The sequence below is a fragment of the Cervus elaphus genome, chromosome 3 (assembly GCF_910594005.1).
Source record: "Cervus elaphus chromosome 3, mCerEla1.1, whole genome shotgun sequence".
Taxonomy (NCBI): Eukaryota; Metazoa; Chordata; class Mammalia; order Artiodactyla; family Cervidae; genus Cervus; species Cervus elaphus.
In genome coordinates, this window is record NC_057817.1 from 47649480 (window position 1) to 47666759 (window position 17280).

The 17280-nt window shown below is 44.2% G+C and overlaps 2 protein-coding genes across 4 annotated transcripts in view; one reads left to right on the forward strand and one right to left on the reverse strand.

Moving 5' to 3' along the window:
• Positions 1-17280, reverse strand: part of XPOT (exportin for tRNA) — a 154307-nt gene that overhangs the window by 39723 nt on the left and 97304 nt on the right. The window contains exon 1 of one of the 3 annotated variants that reach the window (XM_043888148.1): positions 1043-1448. The exons of the other annotated variants lie outside the window; for them this stretch is intronic. The gene's annotated coding sequence lies outside the window, so the exon portion shown is untranslated. Of the gene's footprint in view, positions 1-1042; positions 1449-17280 lie in introns of those variants that run through there. 3 annotated transcript variants of the gene reach the window in all.
• The window catches only part of C3H12orf56 (chromosome 3 C12orf56 homolog), a 76531-nt gene continuing 69029 nt past the window's right edge, over positions 9779-17280 (forward strand). Inside the window, exon 1 of the mRNA XM_043888177.1 lies at positions 9779-10259. Coding sequence (XP_043744112.1) covers positions 10008-10259 — 252 coding nt within the window. The 5' untranslated portion in view covers positions 9779-10007. The remainder of the gene's footprint in view (positions 10260-17280) is intronic.

Genomic DNA, 17280 nt, shown 5'->3' on the forward strand with positions numbered 1-17280 from the left:
AATCTAAGGAAACGAACTTGTTACAGTTGTCAGTAGAGAAAGAATCTCCCATGGACAAAGCACTTGAATGATAATATGCAATGGTAAGTCACCTACATGTACGCAAAAAAACCTGAAAAGTTGTAACCTGTGCAAAAACGTGACAATTCACCTAGCAAAAGGTTGTGCACGAACACATATCTAACATGGTATAGAGGTGCAGGCTTAAACATTTGTTACAATATGATAAACCCTTCAATTATGCATCTAGCAAATGTTCTGGGGGAAGGCAAGCAAAATACTTAAAATATTAAGCCCTAACTTTACTATGGATATCCATTAAATCAAGAATCAAAACAGTCTGGAAAAATTCCACTACACCTACTGAACACTGTACTTCAGTTCCAAGGCTGAATTTTTCCAGCCTTTTACCACCACGCTGACAAGTCGCTTTAATCAAACGTAACTTCCCCCAGTAACAACTAATTAGCACTTTCAAAAAGTAATTTTTTTTTTCTGGTTACAAGGAAACATCATGTTTCTCTATTCCTGCAGAATTGTAAGGAAGGGAAGAGCAAAAATGGCGTGTCCGTGCTGGCAAATTACTACACAGAAATAATACTTTTTTTCTTTTTTGTCCTGGGACGGGGTGGGGGTGGGGATCAAGTATGAGGTCTCTGCAGTTGAAACTGCTGAGATACGCTACAACTATTACAAATGGGCTTAGCCACTTTTACTATGTGGGGGCCACAGGCGATGGGGGCCCTCCTCCGCCGGCCTTGCCCCTTTCCTTCCCCCGGATCCCTCCCCTAAAGGAAGCCTCGTGGCAACTGGAGTGATGAAACACCGGGCAACTAGCGGCCACGCACCGGGGACGCGCTCTGCCGCAGCTCTTACTACCCCCACCCAGTCAGCCCAGCCTCGGGGCGCACCGCCACGGAGAGCCCCCGGCCCGCACCCCTCTCCAGCATGGGGGCTTCCCGGGCCAGTCCTCCCGGCCAACTTCCCAGCAGCCTCGCGTGGACCGAACTGGGTCCGAGTCCCGCCCCAAGCCCCGAGTCACCTTCCCTATCACTCCATCCCGCCTGCCCGCCTGCACTCCCGAGGGCCGGTCAGTGGAGCCGCGCCGCAAGCAGGGAGCGAGAAGAGCGGCCCTGGTCCTCGTCGTCCTCCGCCACGGCCGCGGCGCTAACGCTGGAGACGGAGCTGGCCGGGGCCGCGCGCCTCTCGCCGCTCTGCGTCTCCTGGCGCCTTCTCTTGCGTGGCGCCGGGCAGGCAAGCTAGCAAGCGGGCGGGCGGGGTTGGCGCCCCAGGAAGGATAAGAGCGTGAGGGCCGGCTAACGCCGCCACGGCCGTCGCCGCTGAGTCAGCGCGAAGCGCGCTCCCCGCGTCGGTGTCGCGCGGACCAAAGCCAGCAGCCTCATGGAGAGGGCTGACGACGGCCCGAGGGCCCGGACCGGGAGCCTACGACTCCCAGCATGCAATGTGCAGGCGACGCTTCCGGGCGACGGTGCGAGTGGGCGCTAGCCGGGAGGCGTGGTCGCCGGGGCCTCTGGTGCATGCCGGGATGGGGGTCCGATCGGAATCCTTCCCGGCTGTGAAGTCTGGTGAGGCTTCTGCGCCCGGGCGGAGATCCGTAACCACCCTCCCCCCACCCCGCCAAGCCGGGCCGGGTTTGCTTAGCATGTTCCATAAAGACTTAGGGAGGTAGTTGGTAGGTTAGAGAACGGAGTCCCGGAGAGCCACCTGTGGTGGTCCAAACCACGTGTGAGTCAGTTGTTTAATTTCTCTTTTATGATGGCACATGTTCCCCCGCGTGAGCATCCCCCGACGAGCGCTGAAGATTTTTTGTCAGTTTAAACGTACCAGTATTTTTGTCATTCGTGAAAAGATAGCTTACTTCGTGTGATACTCTTACTTGGCTTATTCATTCACCGATTAATTTAAAATACTGAATAGAGATAGTACAGTCTCAAGCTGTGTAGATTTGGATCCCAGCTCGTCCCACTCCCGTTACCCCGCTCACTGATTGTTAACCTCAGTTTCAGGCACTTACATAATTTTATCTGTACTTCAGTACGATTGGATTTTTCTCGCTCAGTAGTGTCGGACTCTTTTCACACCCATGGACTGTAGCCCGCCAGGCTTCTCTGTCCGTGGGATTTTCCAGACAAGAATACTGGAGTGGGTTGCCATTCCATATTCCAGGGGATCTTCTCCGCCGAGGGACAGAATCCGCCTCTCCTACATTGGCAGGCCGATTCTTTACCACTCAGCCACCTGGGATGCCCCTGTTTACTCATCAGTAAAACGGTGTATGCTAACAGTACCTACCTCAAAGGCTTGTTGTCAGAGTTAATACTTATGTTTGACATATAATAAGTGCTCTGTATTTAGGTTTCATTACTGATTGTTAAGTATGTACTGAATATAGACTAGGTTACCCTCAGTGGGACTAGAGTGAAAAACAAAACCAGGGAGAAGGGAATGGACAGAAAAGTAGAATAAAATTAATGTAACCATATAACAGCTACATTTATGCAGTGCAAAACACTGCACCAGGCATTTCATATATAAAGTACCTTGAGTCACTTTTGCATCACGTTTATAATTTACTTGTTCAAAATCTGAAGCTAGGATTCCTGTTCTATTTCAGTGTATCCCTGGTACCTAGTACCACCCTGTAGTTACAATTCAATAAGTGAATCATTGCATGGATTCTTACATTAGCTGTGTGGGTCAACTATTGACTGTGGAAGTTCAATACTAATCCTGGTCCAAGTGACTCCAAAGGCTATATTGTGTTCAGTATATTCCACTGTATTATCCTAAATAACTTCAAAACACAGTCTATTATATTGGTACTATCTTTGCCTTTTTCATTTGTAAACTCATTTTTTGAATACTTCATAGTTAAATCTTTATTACATGAAATTTACAGCTTATCTAATATCTATACCTTATCTACAGTTTAGTAACACTGGCCTTTCATGGTAGTTCAAATGCCTAGGACTGTAAAAGTATTTCCATTTTGTAGACACATTATTTCATAACGAATAAGGAACTACTTGGACTCCACCAGAAGAGGATCTGAGAGGGATATGAAATTTGACTATTCCATATTCTGGTTCCCCCACCTATAAAGGAATGGACAGTTTCTCATCTCAGACTAATGTAAAATGCCAGTTATCAAAATGTTGACAAAGAACAGTCATTATTTTAAAGTATGTGTGCTTGCATATGGGCTTCCCTGGTGGTTCAGATGGTAAAGAATCTGCCTAGAATGTGGGAGACCCAGGTTCGATCCCTGGGTTGGGAAGATACCCTGGAGAAGAGAATGGCAGCCCATACCAGTATTCTTGCCTGGAGAATTCCATGAACAGAGGAGCCCATAGTCCATGGGCTATAGTCCATGGGGTCCCAAAGAGTCAGACATATGTGCTTGCATATGACAATGCTTTCACTAACTGCCAACATTTTCAACATTTCCAAGGCAAACCATTCAATATCACAGTAATCCAAGTCTATGCCCTGACCAGTAACGCTGAAGAAGCTGAAGTTGAACAGTTCTATGAAGACCTACAAGACCTTTTAGAACTAACACCCAAAAAAGATGTCCTTTTCATTATAGGGGTCTGGAATGCAAAAGTAGGAAGTCAAGAGATACCTGGAGTAATAGGCAAATTTGGCCTTGGAGTACAGAATGAAGCAGGGCAAAGGCTAATAGAGTTTTGCCAAGAGAACACATTGGGCATAGCAAACACCCTTTTCCAAAAACATGAGAAGACTCTACATATGGACAACACCAGCTGGTCAATACCGAAATCATATTGATTATATTCTTTGCAGCCAAAGATGGAGAAACTCTATACAGTCAGCAAAAAGAAGACCGGGAGCTGACTATGGCTCAGATCATGAACTCCTTATTGCCAAATTCCAACTTAAATTGAAGAAAGTAGGGAAAACCACTAGACCATTCAGGTATGACCTAAATCAAATCCCGTAGGATTATACAGTGGAAGTGAGAAATAGATTCAAGGAATTAGATCTGATAGACAGAGTGCCTGATGAACTATGGATGGAGGTTCATGACATTGTACAGCAGACAGGGATCAAGACCATCCCCAAGAAAAATAAATGCAAAAAAGCAAAATGGCTGTCTGAGGAGGCCTTACAAATAACTTATCTTGCTTGTACCTTTTTGGATTAAAGCAATTTTTTCCCCCACTGTGAATATGTAGTACATTCTTAAAAAAAATTTAAAAAACTGACTGTAATAAAAGGAAAAAAAGGAACAGTCTCATTGACTTTGAGAATTTATTGAATGCTATCTCTCTCATGAAGTGACTCTACATTTCCGCAACCAGGTTTGATCAGTCATTTTTTTGATGTGATTTTTTCCCATACCTCTCATGTCATTAATGTATTTTTGTTTTGTATTAAATTTGTATGGTTGTCTTACCTAGTAGTCAGTTCTTGAGGACTGAAAATAAGTTCCTTCTGATTCTGTTTATGGATAACAACGTCTCAGTAAGTATCTGTGACATATATTGAATTGAACCTGAAATAATACAACGTGAGCTGATAAACACTGAGTTCTGTGTCAAATTTTCTTCATCTCAGTGCTTATTAAGCCTAGTGCCATTCGTAATGGGCTTCCTGGCAGAGAAAGAAGTTGGAAAATAGGTCAGGTGAGCTGTCTTTATTGGGTTCTCATTAAATCACTGGTTTCTTTTATAGGAAGTGGGTGTGAAGCAGGAAGCCTGAGGCACAACAGAGCACTGGGGAATTATTTAGTAAAATAAATGTTTGCTTAATCCAGCGCTTTGGATGGTTCCTAAGACTTCATTATAATGACATGTCTCCTCCATATTTCAGTTGATTGCTAAATGTTTTAGATAATTTAAATGTCCATAGAGTCTGTGATGCTATCCAAACATCTCGTCCTCTGTCGTCCCCTTCTCCTCCTGCCTTCAATCTTTCCCACCACCAGGGTCTTTTCCAATGAGTCAGTTCTTCGCGTAAGGTGGCCAAACTATTGGAGTTTCAGTTTCAGCATAAGTCCTTCAAATGAATATTCAGGACTGATTTCCTTTAAGATAGACTGGTTGGATCTCCTTGCAGTCCAAAGGACTCTCAAGAGTCTTCTCCAACACCACACTTCAAAAGCATCAATTCTTCAGCGCTCAGCTTTCTTTATAGTCCAACTCTCACATCCATACATGATTACTGGAAAAACCACAGCTTTGACTAGACAGGCCTCTGTGGTAAAGTAATGTCTCTGCTTTTTAATATGCTGTCTAGGTTGGTCATAACTTTTCTTCCAAGGAGTAAGTGTCTTTTTATTTCATGACTGCAGTCACCGTCTGCAGTGATTTTGGAGCCCAGAAAAATAAAGTCTGCCATTGTGTCCACTGTTTCCCCATCTATTTGCCATGAAGTGATGGGACCAGACGCCATGATCTTAGTTTTCTGAATGTTGAGTTTTAAGCCAACTTTTTCACTCTCCTCTTTCACTTTCCTCGAGGCTCTTTAGTTTTTCTTCACTTTCTGCGATAAGGGTGGTGTCATCTCCATATCTGAGGTGATTGATATTTCTCCCGGCAGTCTTGATTCCAGCTTGTGCTTCATCCAGCCCAGCATTTCTCATGATGTACTCTGCATATAAGTTAAATAAGCAGGTGACAATATACAGCTTTGACATTCTCCTTTCCCTATTTGGAATCGGTCTGTTGTTCTATGTCCAGTTCTAACTGTTGCTTCCTGACTTGTATGCAGATTTTTCATGAGACAGGTCAGATGGTCTGGTATTCCCATGTCTTTAAGAATTTTCCAGAGCTGCTTGTGGTCCACACAGTCAAAGGCTTTGGCATAGTCAATAAAGCAGAAGTAGATATTTTTCTGGAACTCTCTTGCGTTTTCAAGAATCCAATAAATGTTGGCAATTTGATCTCTGGTTCCTCTGCCTTTTCTAAATCTAGCTTAAACATCTGGAAGTTCACGGTTCATGTACTGTTGAAGCCTGGTTGGAGAATTTTGAGCATTACTTTACTAGCATGTGAGATGAGTACAATTGTGCAGTAGTTTGAACATTCTTTGGCATTGCCTTTCTTTGGGATTGGAATGAAAGCTGACCTTTTCCAGTCCTGTGGCCACTGCTGAGTTTTCCAAATTTGCTGGCATATTGAGTGCAGCACTTTCACAGCATCATCTTTTAGGATTTGAAATAGCTCAACTGGAATTCCATCACCTCCACTAGCTTTGTTCTTAGTGATGCTTCCTAAGGCCCACTTGTTAGGCTATCACCCAACAAAGAAGAATTTGATATTACTACTTTGTAGAAGGGGAACTGAAAGACCACATATGTACCAGTAAATCACATACTGGTTCAATTTATTTTTAAAACACTTATGTAGTGTTCACTATGTTCCAAATACCTGTTCTAAGTACTCAGAATCATTGCTAATCCTCATAATAACCCTGTGGGGTTGGTACTATTACCCATTTACAGGTCAGAAAACTGAGGCACTGAACATTTAAAGTAAGCTGTCCAGGAATTCCCTGGCATTCAGTGGAATGCCTCCTCAGTCTCACTGCCAAGGGCTCAGGTTTGATCCCTGGTTGGGGAACTAGGATCCTGCATGCCGTGCAGCACAGCCAAATAAAAAAGTTGTCCAAGGTGATTTTTTTTAACTACCAAGTGAGAGCTGGAATTTGAACCCAGGTCATCTGGCTCTATCCAGATGTCTATCCAACCTAGACAGCATATTAAAAAGCAGAGCCATTACTTGGTCAACAAAGGTCCATCTAGTCAAAGCTATGGTTTTTCCAGTAATCATGTATGGATGTGAGAATTGGATTATAAAGAAAGCTGAGTGCCGAAGAATTGATGCTTTTGAAGTGTGGTGTTGGAGAAGACTCTTGAGAGTCCCTTGGACTGCTAGGAGATCCAACCAGTCCATCCTAAAGGAGATCAGTCCTGAATATTCATTGGAAGGACAGATGCTGAAGCTGAAACTCCAATAGTTTGGCCACCTTACGCGAAGAACTGACTCATTGGAAAAGACCCTGGTGGTGGGAAAGATTGAAGGCAGGAGGAGAAGTGGACGACAGAGGATGAGATGGTTGGATGGAGTCACCGACTGGATGGACTTGAATTTGGGCAAGCTCCAGGAGTTGGTGATGGACAGGAAAGCCTGGCATGCTGTAGTCCATGGGGTCACAAAGACACTAAGTTGTGTCCAACTCTTTACAACCCTATGAACTACAACTCAACAGGCTCCTCTGTCCATGGAATTCTCCAGGCAAGAATACAGGAATGGGTTGCCATTCCCTCCTCCCAGGGATCTTGTACAGAATCTGTACCAAATGCTTCCTGAGTTTGGTTGGATTTAGAAGATAAGGAGTAAATGCCTATGTAGAGTGTATTTATGTTGTTGTTGTTTAGTCACTAAGTCGTGTCTGACTCTTTTGTGACCCCATAGGCTGGAGCCCACCAGGTTCCTCTGTCAATAAGATTTTCCAGGCAAGACTACTGGAGTAAGTTGCCATTTCCTTCTCGAGGGGATCTTCCCGACCCAGGGGTCAAATCTGCACCTCCTGCTTGGCAGGAGGATTCTTTACCAGTGAGCCACCTGGGAAACCTGTATTTACGTTAACTATTCTTATAAGGCTTACCAAAAGATAAGGGAATACAGACACTTTACATGTCTGTAGTCCTTTCATAATTCATAAGTCATTGCCTTTGGTCCTCCCACCAACTCTCTAGTTAGCAGGGCATATGTTTAGTAGTGGTTGCATTACACAGATGGTGAAATGAAGCTCCAGAGGTGAAGTGGCTTTTCAAAAATCTCAGGTACTGAGCAACAGGATTAGTGCTCTAATCCAGTTCTCCTGACTCCAAATCCAGGGATCTCTCTCCTATATTAAACCCCTTTCCTGGGAGCTGAACTTCGCTGTTACCTTGGCAACAGCACAGAGAATGAGTGCCTGGAAACCATGATAGTGCCGTCTCTGTGTGCCACAAGATTAAACAGCTAACTGAGGTCAGCTTAGCCCCCAGACCCTTTGTTAAATTCCCTTCTTCATGTGCATCACCATCACATTTGTTAAGCCTAGTACCCTTGTCACCAGAAACTTGTTTACGGTGGGCTTCCTGGCAGACATATCAGATATGCTTTCTTTTCTGGTCCTGATCCAGTCATGCTGTTTCTTAGTCCCGGGAAGCAGCTATGAAACAGGGAGCCTGTGAGACGGGAGACAGCCGTCTGGACTGAGGCCTGTTCCGCACGTGGCCTCCCATCCCAGCCCTGCAGCCACGTCCCTCTCAGCCACTCTCCTGAGGTATGACTCTGGCAAACGTGACGGGCCTTTCCTTCTCCTGGTTTGAGGCAGCAAATTTCAGAATGAGTTAGATAGGAATAATCCTTACTTCAGAGGAAATAGCCATGACCCTGGGGCTCCCTTTTCATCCAGGTATTTATATGAAGAGTCAGATGTATGATCAGATCCTCAGAAAACTTCAAATACTAGGTCATTTAAGGTTTTGTCAGCAGGTGGCACTTCTCTCCTTACTCACCAAATACAGTCTTTCCAAAAGAGAAATATTGTTTCTATTCCTTTGCTGCTATTGAGTTTCTCAGACTTCTTTAGCTACATCTAAACATTTCTGCTCAGTTCCCTTTTGTAGCGATTTAGTCTACCTTATGTTTATGTGTTTTAATTTACTTATACTGTTTCCCCAAAGGATTTGAAATTGCTTACAACATACAGTATGCAATAGTAAAATATGAGGAAAATGAAAATGTAAAATGCAATAAAGAATACATAATTCAGGGGAGGGAGGTGGGAGGGGGGATCAGGATGGGGAACATATGTAAATCCATGGCTGATTCATGTCAATGTACGGCAAAAACCACTACAATATTGTAAAGTAGCCTCCAACTAATAAAAATAAATGGAAAAAAAAAGAATACATAATTCAATACTGGGTTGCAGGTAGCTGGAACAAATTAAACAAAATATACATATACTGTTCGCATTGTCTCTGGGTCTCTGGGTGAATCGGAAGGGAGAGAGAATGACTTTTCCAGGATTTGAAATTAAAATGAAAGTTCTCACCTAGGGTTACTGGAGGTAAGTTTCTGTTGCTGTGTTCTCATCTCGTTAACCTAATTTACAATAAGTTATTCCTGGTCTGTAAAAAGTAAATAGTACTTGTTACTACCCTGAAGCCTCAAGTCTGCATGTTCAGCATTTCTCAGCCTCTAAAGTTCAATTTTTTAGAGACGCAGGCTTCACCCATTCATTCATCCTACACAGATTGAGCTCTGACTGCCTACGGGGCGTTGTCCTGGGCACTGGGAACACAAGCACATCCATTAGGTAGACTTGGGTGTCCGCGAAACTATTTATAACAGGCTCTTCTGTCAGAGAGCTTTTATGTAGGTGCAGAAAGAAGAGCTACGTCTCTACTCGTGAAAAATGAGAGAGCTATGCCAAGCAATCTTATAATCAAATGCTAAATCTGTGTGGTTGATCTTAATAGAGCTATAGGATTGCTTTATTTAAAAACAAATCGGTAAATTTCATCTCGTTCACGTTTGTAATAGAAAACCGGACTAAACCCGAGGTCTCCGATACTTGGTCCGCAACAGCTAGTCTAGGGGACGGTAAGGGGCCGGGGTGAGCAGAGGGCCCCAGGATGCTTGGCAGCGAGCCCAGAAGGACCAGCGTCGGGCCCCGCCCATTGTTGTCGGGCAATGAGACCAAGATTGGGGGGCGGGGCCAGACGCGGGGTATGTGTGTGTGTTGGTGTGTTGTGGCAGGGGGCGGGGGTGCGGTGGTGGTCCAGGGGGCCGGACGCAGGAGTTCCGAAGCCGGGGGCCCGGCCACCAGCGCCCGGGGAGGCGGCCGCGCAGTTCGGCGGCTTTGTGGCGCGCGCGGGTTCCACCGCGGGCGGCGCGGAGGCGGGGTCCGGCAGAGGCGTCCGCCGACCCCGGCAGTCGGCTGGGCCGCGGGCGCCCCGCATGGCCTGCCCCGCGCGCTGCGGCTTCCCAGCGCGCAAGAATAGCCGCTTGGACGCCTTCCTGCGGAGGCATCTGCAGCCCGAGGTCTACGACGCCGTCCGCGCCTATGAGCTGTGCATCGTGGTATCTGACTCGGAGAAACACACCGTAAAGTACGTGGTGCTCACCGACCGGCTCATCTACCTGACCGAGAACCCGCCCAAGTCCATCCGACGAGTCGTGGCGCTGCGGGACATCGTAGCCATTGACCTGGTGAGGCGCGCAGACCGGCTCGCGAGCACCCCGTTCTTGGCCCCCCACCCCCCCAGTCCCTGTTACACGCGGGGAGGAGGAGGAGGAGGACCTTCCCCACCCTGCCCTGGAGTCTCGTTCTCTTTACCAGATACTTCCCGACTAGCAGCCACATAGGGAAACTGGATTGCTGTATGCGTTCCGAATAAAGATGCTTTTCCCATGCTTATCTTGTGTACCGCGCATCCCTGTCCCCTCAAATAGGACGACAGATCTGAGAGCATAGCCTCCTACCAGAAGAACGCTTTAAGGCCCTTCTTTTCGTTAATTAAGCATCCACAGTGGGCCAAGCACTGTGCTAGACTCTGAGGATGAGAAACTGAAGCAGGGGGCCTTCCTAGCAGATTCTGTGGGAAAGACAGAAAACCAAAACCAGTGCAAATCAATGCCATGCGAGAAGTGCGAATATGCCTTGTTTATTTATTTTTTATCTTTAGGGCTTAGACCATGTTAGGTACTCAATATGAGTACGTGAATGAATGAATAAGTGCATGCATTGATAAGATTTGTATGGGACGCATGGCAATGTCTGGCAGGTATTTCATCCAATCCAGGCCCAGGCCATGCTGGGAGAACTTCCTGGAAGGAGTGACATTAGAGCAGGAGCCTTGAAGGAGATACAGTCTGTCTCAGTTTTTTAGCTGCTGCTACTGTATCCCTTTCATCCAGCCATAGATTTACCTTATAAACCAGCAACAGCTGGGAAGCAGTCTCCTCTCCAGTGACTGTTTTTCCCCCTTGGCTCCCTTTGTCTGAGTTGCTCTCCAGGTGTGTGCTTCCTTTTTCCACTGGGGACAGGTGTCTAGCCTCCTGTTTCTTTCCCTCGTTTGAGTCTCTGCGTCTCCCAGGGGAGAACCTAGCAAGACTTGATGGGGTCAAGAAAATCATAGCTTCTTTGGAACATGTCTGTAAGAAAATAATGAAATTGAATGAAAAAAGGGAAAGCTTTTTCTACTTAAAATACCTCTGTGGGCTGATATCACTATGCTGATTTCTTTGCTTCATTTTGATCTCAGGTGGCCTCAGCCTGCAGGGGATTGAGGCAGGATTCCTGGCCAGAGATTGAAGTCAGCCACCAAAGTGAAGCGCTGAATCCTAGACTAGAACATCAGGGACCAGTGGGCAGGGACAAGGCCCTTGCCGGTCAGCTGTGTAGAAGTGAATTTCCACATAGAGACAGAAAGTAGTGGAACAAGTAAAGCATTTATTAGGAGAAAAGGGAGATTGTGGATAGACACACAGGTGGTCTCAGAGAGTTGCGCCCTTGTGGCAGCTTGAATCACTTTAATGGGGCATTTCTTCCGGGTTTCCTCTGGCCAATCATCTTGCTTTGCCTGGTTGAGTCCTTATTTGGTATGCATCAGGGTCTTTCCATGTGTGTGCACGCATCCCTTAGCCAAGATGGATTCTAGAAAAGAGGCCGATCCATAGGTTGGCGTCACTTAAAATGTGATATGGGGTGGTGCCCCCTCCCTTTAGACCTCCAAGAAGCCTTTCTGCGCATATATAGTCAAGACGGTCTCCTTATCTTCAAGAGTGATAAATATGTGGTCTCTTTAATCTGGGCAGGTCTTAACTTCTCTTTCCTTCTGCTATTTTGGAGTATCTGTCCATAGGGGATGAACTCCAGCTGTTCAGCCTGGGGCTCATCTATCTCCTGCCTTAATTTGAGCAAACATTGGAAGTAAAACTACCTTTTCTTCACTGCTACTATTTGCATTCTCTTGAACTAAAATTTAAAAAAATTTAAATGTCTGACCAAATGTTTTAGAAAACATTAAATGGTCAACTTTTTTCCTAGTGTCTGTAGTGTAAACATGTATTCTTTGGACAGAAAGTAATGATTTTAGGATATTGTTACTCTCTCCCAAAAGAGACAGTATACATATTTCAATAGGTGTCATATAGCTTTCTTTTTAAGCTGTCAGAATCTGCAAAGTACAGTAAAGCTCCCTAGGTCTCCCAAGCCAAGAATACTACAAAAAGGCATATCTGATCATGCTTGATGTATAAAGTTTACCTTTCTGGCATATAGGAGAGTATGTAATGTCTATAAAGGTACTGAACAAGTCTCAAGATTTCAGCATTATTGATAGAATTTTTTAAATTTTTGGCTGTGTTGGGTCTTGGTTGCAGCATGTGGGACTGTTCGTTTCGGAATGTGGACTCCAGAGCATGCGGGCTCTGCTGTTGAGGCATGTGGGCTGTTACCCCACAACATGTGGGATCTTAGTTTGCTGACCAGGGATTGAACCCGCATCCCCTGCAGTGGAAGGCGGGTTCTTAACCACTGGACCACCAGGGAAGTCCCTGTCGGTAAATTGAATGTCCATCTTACACAATATAGTTTAACTTTGGTTAAGGCTGTGGAAGGCAGAATAATGGCTCCCCAAAGATAGCTCCAGTACCTGTTTCTATTTTATATTACTTCCTATTTTATATTATACAACAAAGGGGAATTACAGTTGCAGAGCTTCCCAGGTGACGCAGTAGTAAAGAATCTGCCTGCCAGTACAGGAGGTGGAGGACCCTGACAGGCTACAGTTTATGGGGTCACAATGAGTTGGACACAACTGGGCAACTGCACATGTATGCTAACCAGCTGACCTTAAAATTGGGAGATTATCTTGGATTATTTGTATAAGGTAAATGTAATCACTAAATCCTTAAAAGTGGAAAAGGGTAGCAGAAGGAGTCAGCAGCAGAGTGATGCTCTCGAAGAAAGACTGGTTTTGAAGTTGGAAGGGGGCCACAAACCAAGGAATGTGGACGGCCTCTAAAAGCTGATAAAGGCACAAGAACATGTTTCTCCCTAGAGCCTCCGGAAAGAATGCAGTCTTGCTGATACCCATTTTAGATCAGTGAGACCCATCTCAGACTTCTGACCCCAGAACCATTAAGAAAATACGTTTGTGTTATTTAATACCACCAAGTTTATGGAAATGTGTTACAATAGCAATAAGAAATCAACACAGAAATGTTTCCTCTTATGATGTTTTAAAATGGGTAATTGTTTAAAAAATATTATTTCAGTGAGTAACAAGTACAATCATGCCAAGCACAAATGCCTTGATAATCTCTTTTGCTGAGTTTTTATTATAGTTATAATTATAGTTCAGTGGCTTGTACTAAATTTGCTGACCTATTGAGTGCAGCATTTTAACAGCATTGTTTTTAAGGATTTTTTTAATAGCTCAGCTGGAATTCCATCACCTCCACTAGCTTTGTTTGTAGTAATGCTTCCTAAAGCTCACTTGACTTCACACTCTAGGATGTCCGGCCATAAGTGAATGACCACTGAGTTTTCCAAATATGACCACTGACCATCTCAATGACCATTGTGTTTATCTGTGTCATTAAGACCTTTCTTATATAGTTCTTCCGTGTATTCTTGACACGTCTTAATCTCTTCTGCTTCTGTAAAGTCCTTACAGTTTCTGTCCTTTATTGTTTATCTGTCCTTGCATGAAATGGTCCCTTGATATCTCCAGTTTTCTTGAAGAGATCTCTCAGTTCAGTTCAGTTCAGTCGCTCAGGAGTATCTGACTCCTTAGGACCTCATGGACTGCAGCACACCAGGTCTCCCTGTCCATCACCAACTCCTGGAGCTTGCTCAAACTCATGTCCATTGAGTCGGTGATGCCATCCAACTATCTCATCCTCTGTCGTCCCCTTCTCCTCCCGCCTTTGATCTTTCCCAGTATCAGGGTCTTTTAAAATCAGTCACTTCTTCACATCAGGTGGCCAAAGTATTGGAGTTTCAGCTTTATCATCAGTCCTTCCAATGAATATTCAGGACTGATCTCCTTTAGGATGGACTGGTCGGATCTCCTTGCAGTCCAAGGAACTCTCGTCTTCTCCAGCACCACAGTTCAAAAGCATCAATTCTTCGACACTCAGCTTTCTTTATAGTCCAACTCTCATATCCATTCATGACTAGAAACAGATCTCTAGTCTTTTCCATCCTATTGTTTCCTCTATTTCTTTGCATTGTTCTGCACTCAGTATGACAGCGTATTTGGAAAACTCGGCAATAGCTACAGGACTAGAAAAGGTCGGTTTTTATTCCAGTTCCAAAGAAAGGCAATGCTAAAGAATGTTCAAATCACTGTACAATTGCCCTCATTTCACATGCTAGGAAGGTTATCCTCAAAGTCCTTCAAGCTGGGCTTCAACAGCATGTGAACCGAGAACTTCCAGATGTACAAGCTGGGTTTAGAAAAGGCAGAGGAACCAGAGATCAAATTGCCAATATTTGTTTGAAGAAAGCAAAGAAATTTCAGAAAAACATCTACCTCTGCTTCATTGACTACATTAAAGCCTCTGACTGTGTGGATCACAACAAACTGTGGAAAATTCTTAGAGATGGGAGTACCAGACCACCTTATCTGTCTCCTGAGAAACCTGTATGTGGGTCAAGAAGCAACAGTTAGAACCAGATGTAGAATAACTGACTGGTTCAAAATTGGGAAAGGAGTAGGACAAGGCTGTATGTTGTCACCCTGTTTAACTTAAATGCAAAGAGAGAGAGAGAGAGAGAGAGAGAGAGAGAGAGAGTGTGTGTGTGCACGCGCTCAGTCATATCTGACTTTTTTTTTACTCTACAGACTGTAGCCCCCAGGCTCCTCTGTTCATGGAATTTTCCCATCAATAATACCAGAGTGGGTCACCATTTCCTTCTCCAGGGGATTTTCCCAACCCAGTGATCAAACCCACGTCTACCTGTGTCTCCTGCATCTCAGGTGAATTCTTTACCACCACTGAGCCACCAGGGGAGTATATCATGTGAAATACTGGGCTGGATGAATCACAAGCTGGAATCAAGACTGCTGGGAGAAATATCAACAACCTCAGATATGCAGATGATACCACTATAATAGCAGAAAGTTAAGAGGAACTAAAGAGCCTTTAATGAGCATGAAAGAAGAGAGTGAAAAAGTTGGCTTGAAACGCAGCATTCAAAAAGTGAAGATCATGGTATCTGGTCCTATAACTTCATGCCACATAGAAGGGGAAAAAGTGGAAGCAGTGACAGATTTTATTTTCTTGGGCTCCAAAATCACTGTGGATGGTGACTGCAGCCATGAAATTAAAAGATACTTGCTCCTTGGAAGGAAAGCTAATGACAAACCTAGACAGTGTATTAAAAGCAGAGACATCACTTTGCTGACAAAAGTCTGTATAGTCAAAGCTATGGTGTTTCCAGTAGTCATGTACAGATGTAAGAGTTGGACCATAAAGAAGGTTGAGCACTGAAGAATTGATGCTTTCAAACTGTGGTGCTGGAGAAGACTCTTGAGAGTCCTTTGGACAGCAAGGAGATCAAACCAATCAATCCTAAAGGAAATCAACCCTGAATGTTCATTGGAATGACTGATGCTGAAACTGGAGCTCCAATACTTTGGCCACCTGATGGGAAGAGCTGACTCACTAGAAAAGACCCTGATTCTGGGAAAGAGTGAGGGCAGGAGGAGAAGGGGGCAACAGAGGATGAGTTAGTTGGATGGCATCACCAACTCAATGGACATGAATTTGAGCAAATTCTGGGAGACAGTGGAGGACAGAGGAGCCTGGTGTGCTGCAGCTCACGGGCCACCAAGAGTTGGACATAACTTAGCAACTAAAGGACAATGATGATGGCTTGTGCTAACTAAGCTTCACAGGGTGTGTGAAAAATGAGTGTCCCCACATCGCTTTATCTAGTGTCAATTAATATCCACAGGTGTAGTTAGCTTGTCATCCCTCTGTGAACACTATGTCTGTCCTTAATACTACATGGAGAATTTTCCTGATTTCTGTACTATGTCAACTATATTGTCCCCTCATACGTATAGATGTCTGTTACAGTGGATTACATTGTTAGAGTGCCAGGCAGCTTTGTTTTTTAGAACCGGTTCCTCCTTTCTTGAAAGATCAACTGTTCTAATCTCCTTTTCTACTAGGGTGCTGTCTTTTTCTAAGGCTACCTCTTTAGAATCCTTTTCCATTCTCAAAGGTCTTCTCATTTTACTGTGCAAATTTGTCTCTTGTTATTTAACTTTCAGTTGACTCAGGTTCCCAGTGGCCTTGGTTTTCACTGTCAATAAAGCCCCTAAGCAAGCCAATCCTTTTTGCCTCTGCGTCGCTACCCTTCCTGTCCCCCATCTGGCCAGATCTCTCCATTTAGTTCATGTCTCAAGTTCTAGTTACACTTCACACACAAAAAATGTGCAAATATACAGATAAAATTCTATTCTCTCCCCTAAGGGGGGAAAGAAAAATGAAAAGAACAGCAACAAAACACAGAGGTGAGATTTCCGTTCTAGCAAAGACAAGTTTGATGTGCATTTGGAGGTCTCAGTAGGGGATTTTTTTTCCAAAACAAATTAATGTCAGATTTATTTAAATAATTTTATGTAAGCTTTTATCATTTATTTTTAAAAACTAATTAATTGTTTTAAAAACTGAAATATAATTGACCTATAACATTGTGTTAGTTCTGGGTGCACAGCACAGTGGTTCAATATTTCTGCACATTACTAATGATCACCACTCAGTTTGGTTAAAACAATGGGTTTCTAAGGTCGCTTAGGCAGAGCTTTTGTGAAAGGCTGATATTTTCTTTAAAAATTACTTTTGAAAGCTCTAGAGTTCTGCTTTTCTTGTGTGCATCACCACACTATTCGATACATTTTTCAAGTGTGAGAACCAACCTATCTGAACAGTGATTTCCTATGGTTCCTGGAACACTGCCTGATTGATACACGTGACATGGCCAATAACTATTTGTTAAATATTCAACATAATCTGTCTCTTCGTTTCTCAATTTATCATCTGCAGTATACATTGGAGTATTCAGTAGTACATTTTTATTCAGCTTTTGCTTTCTACCTGTGTGGATTTGGTCAAGTTATTCAACCTCTACTTTATCTCTCCATTTCTTCATCTGTAAAATGGAGATGACAGCATCATCCTTATAGAGCTGTTGGAAGGATTAACTTCA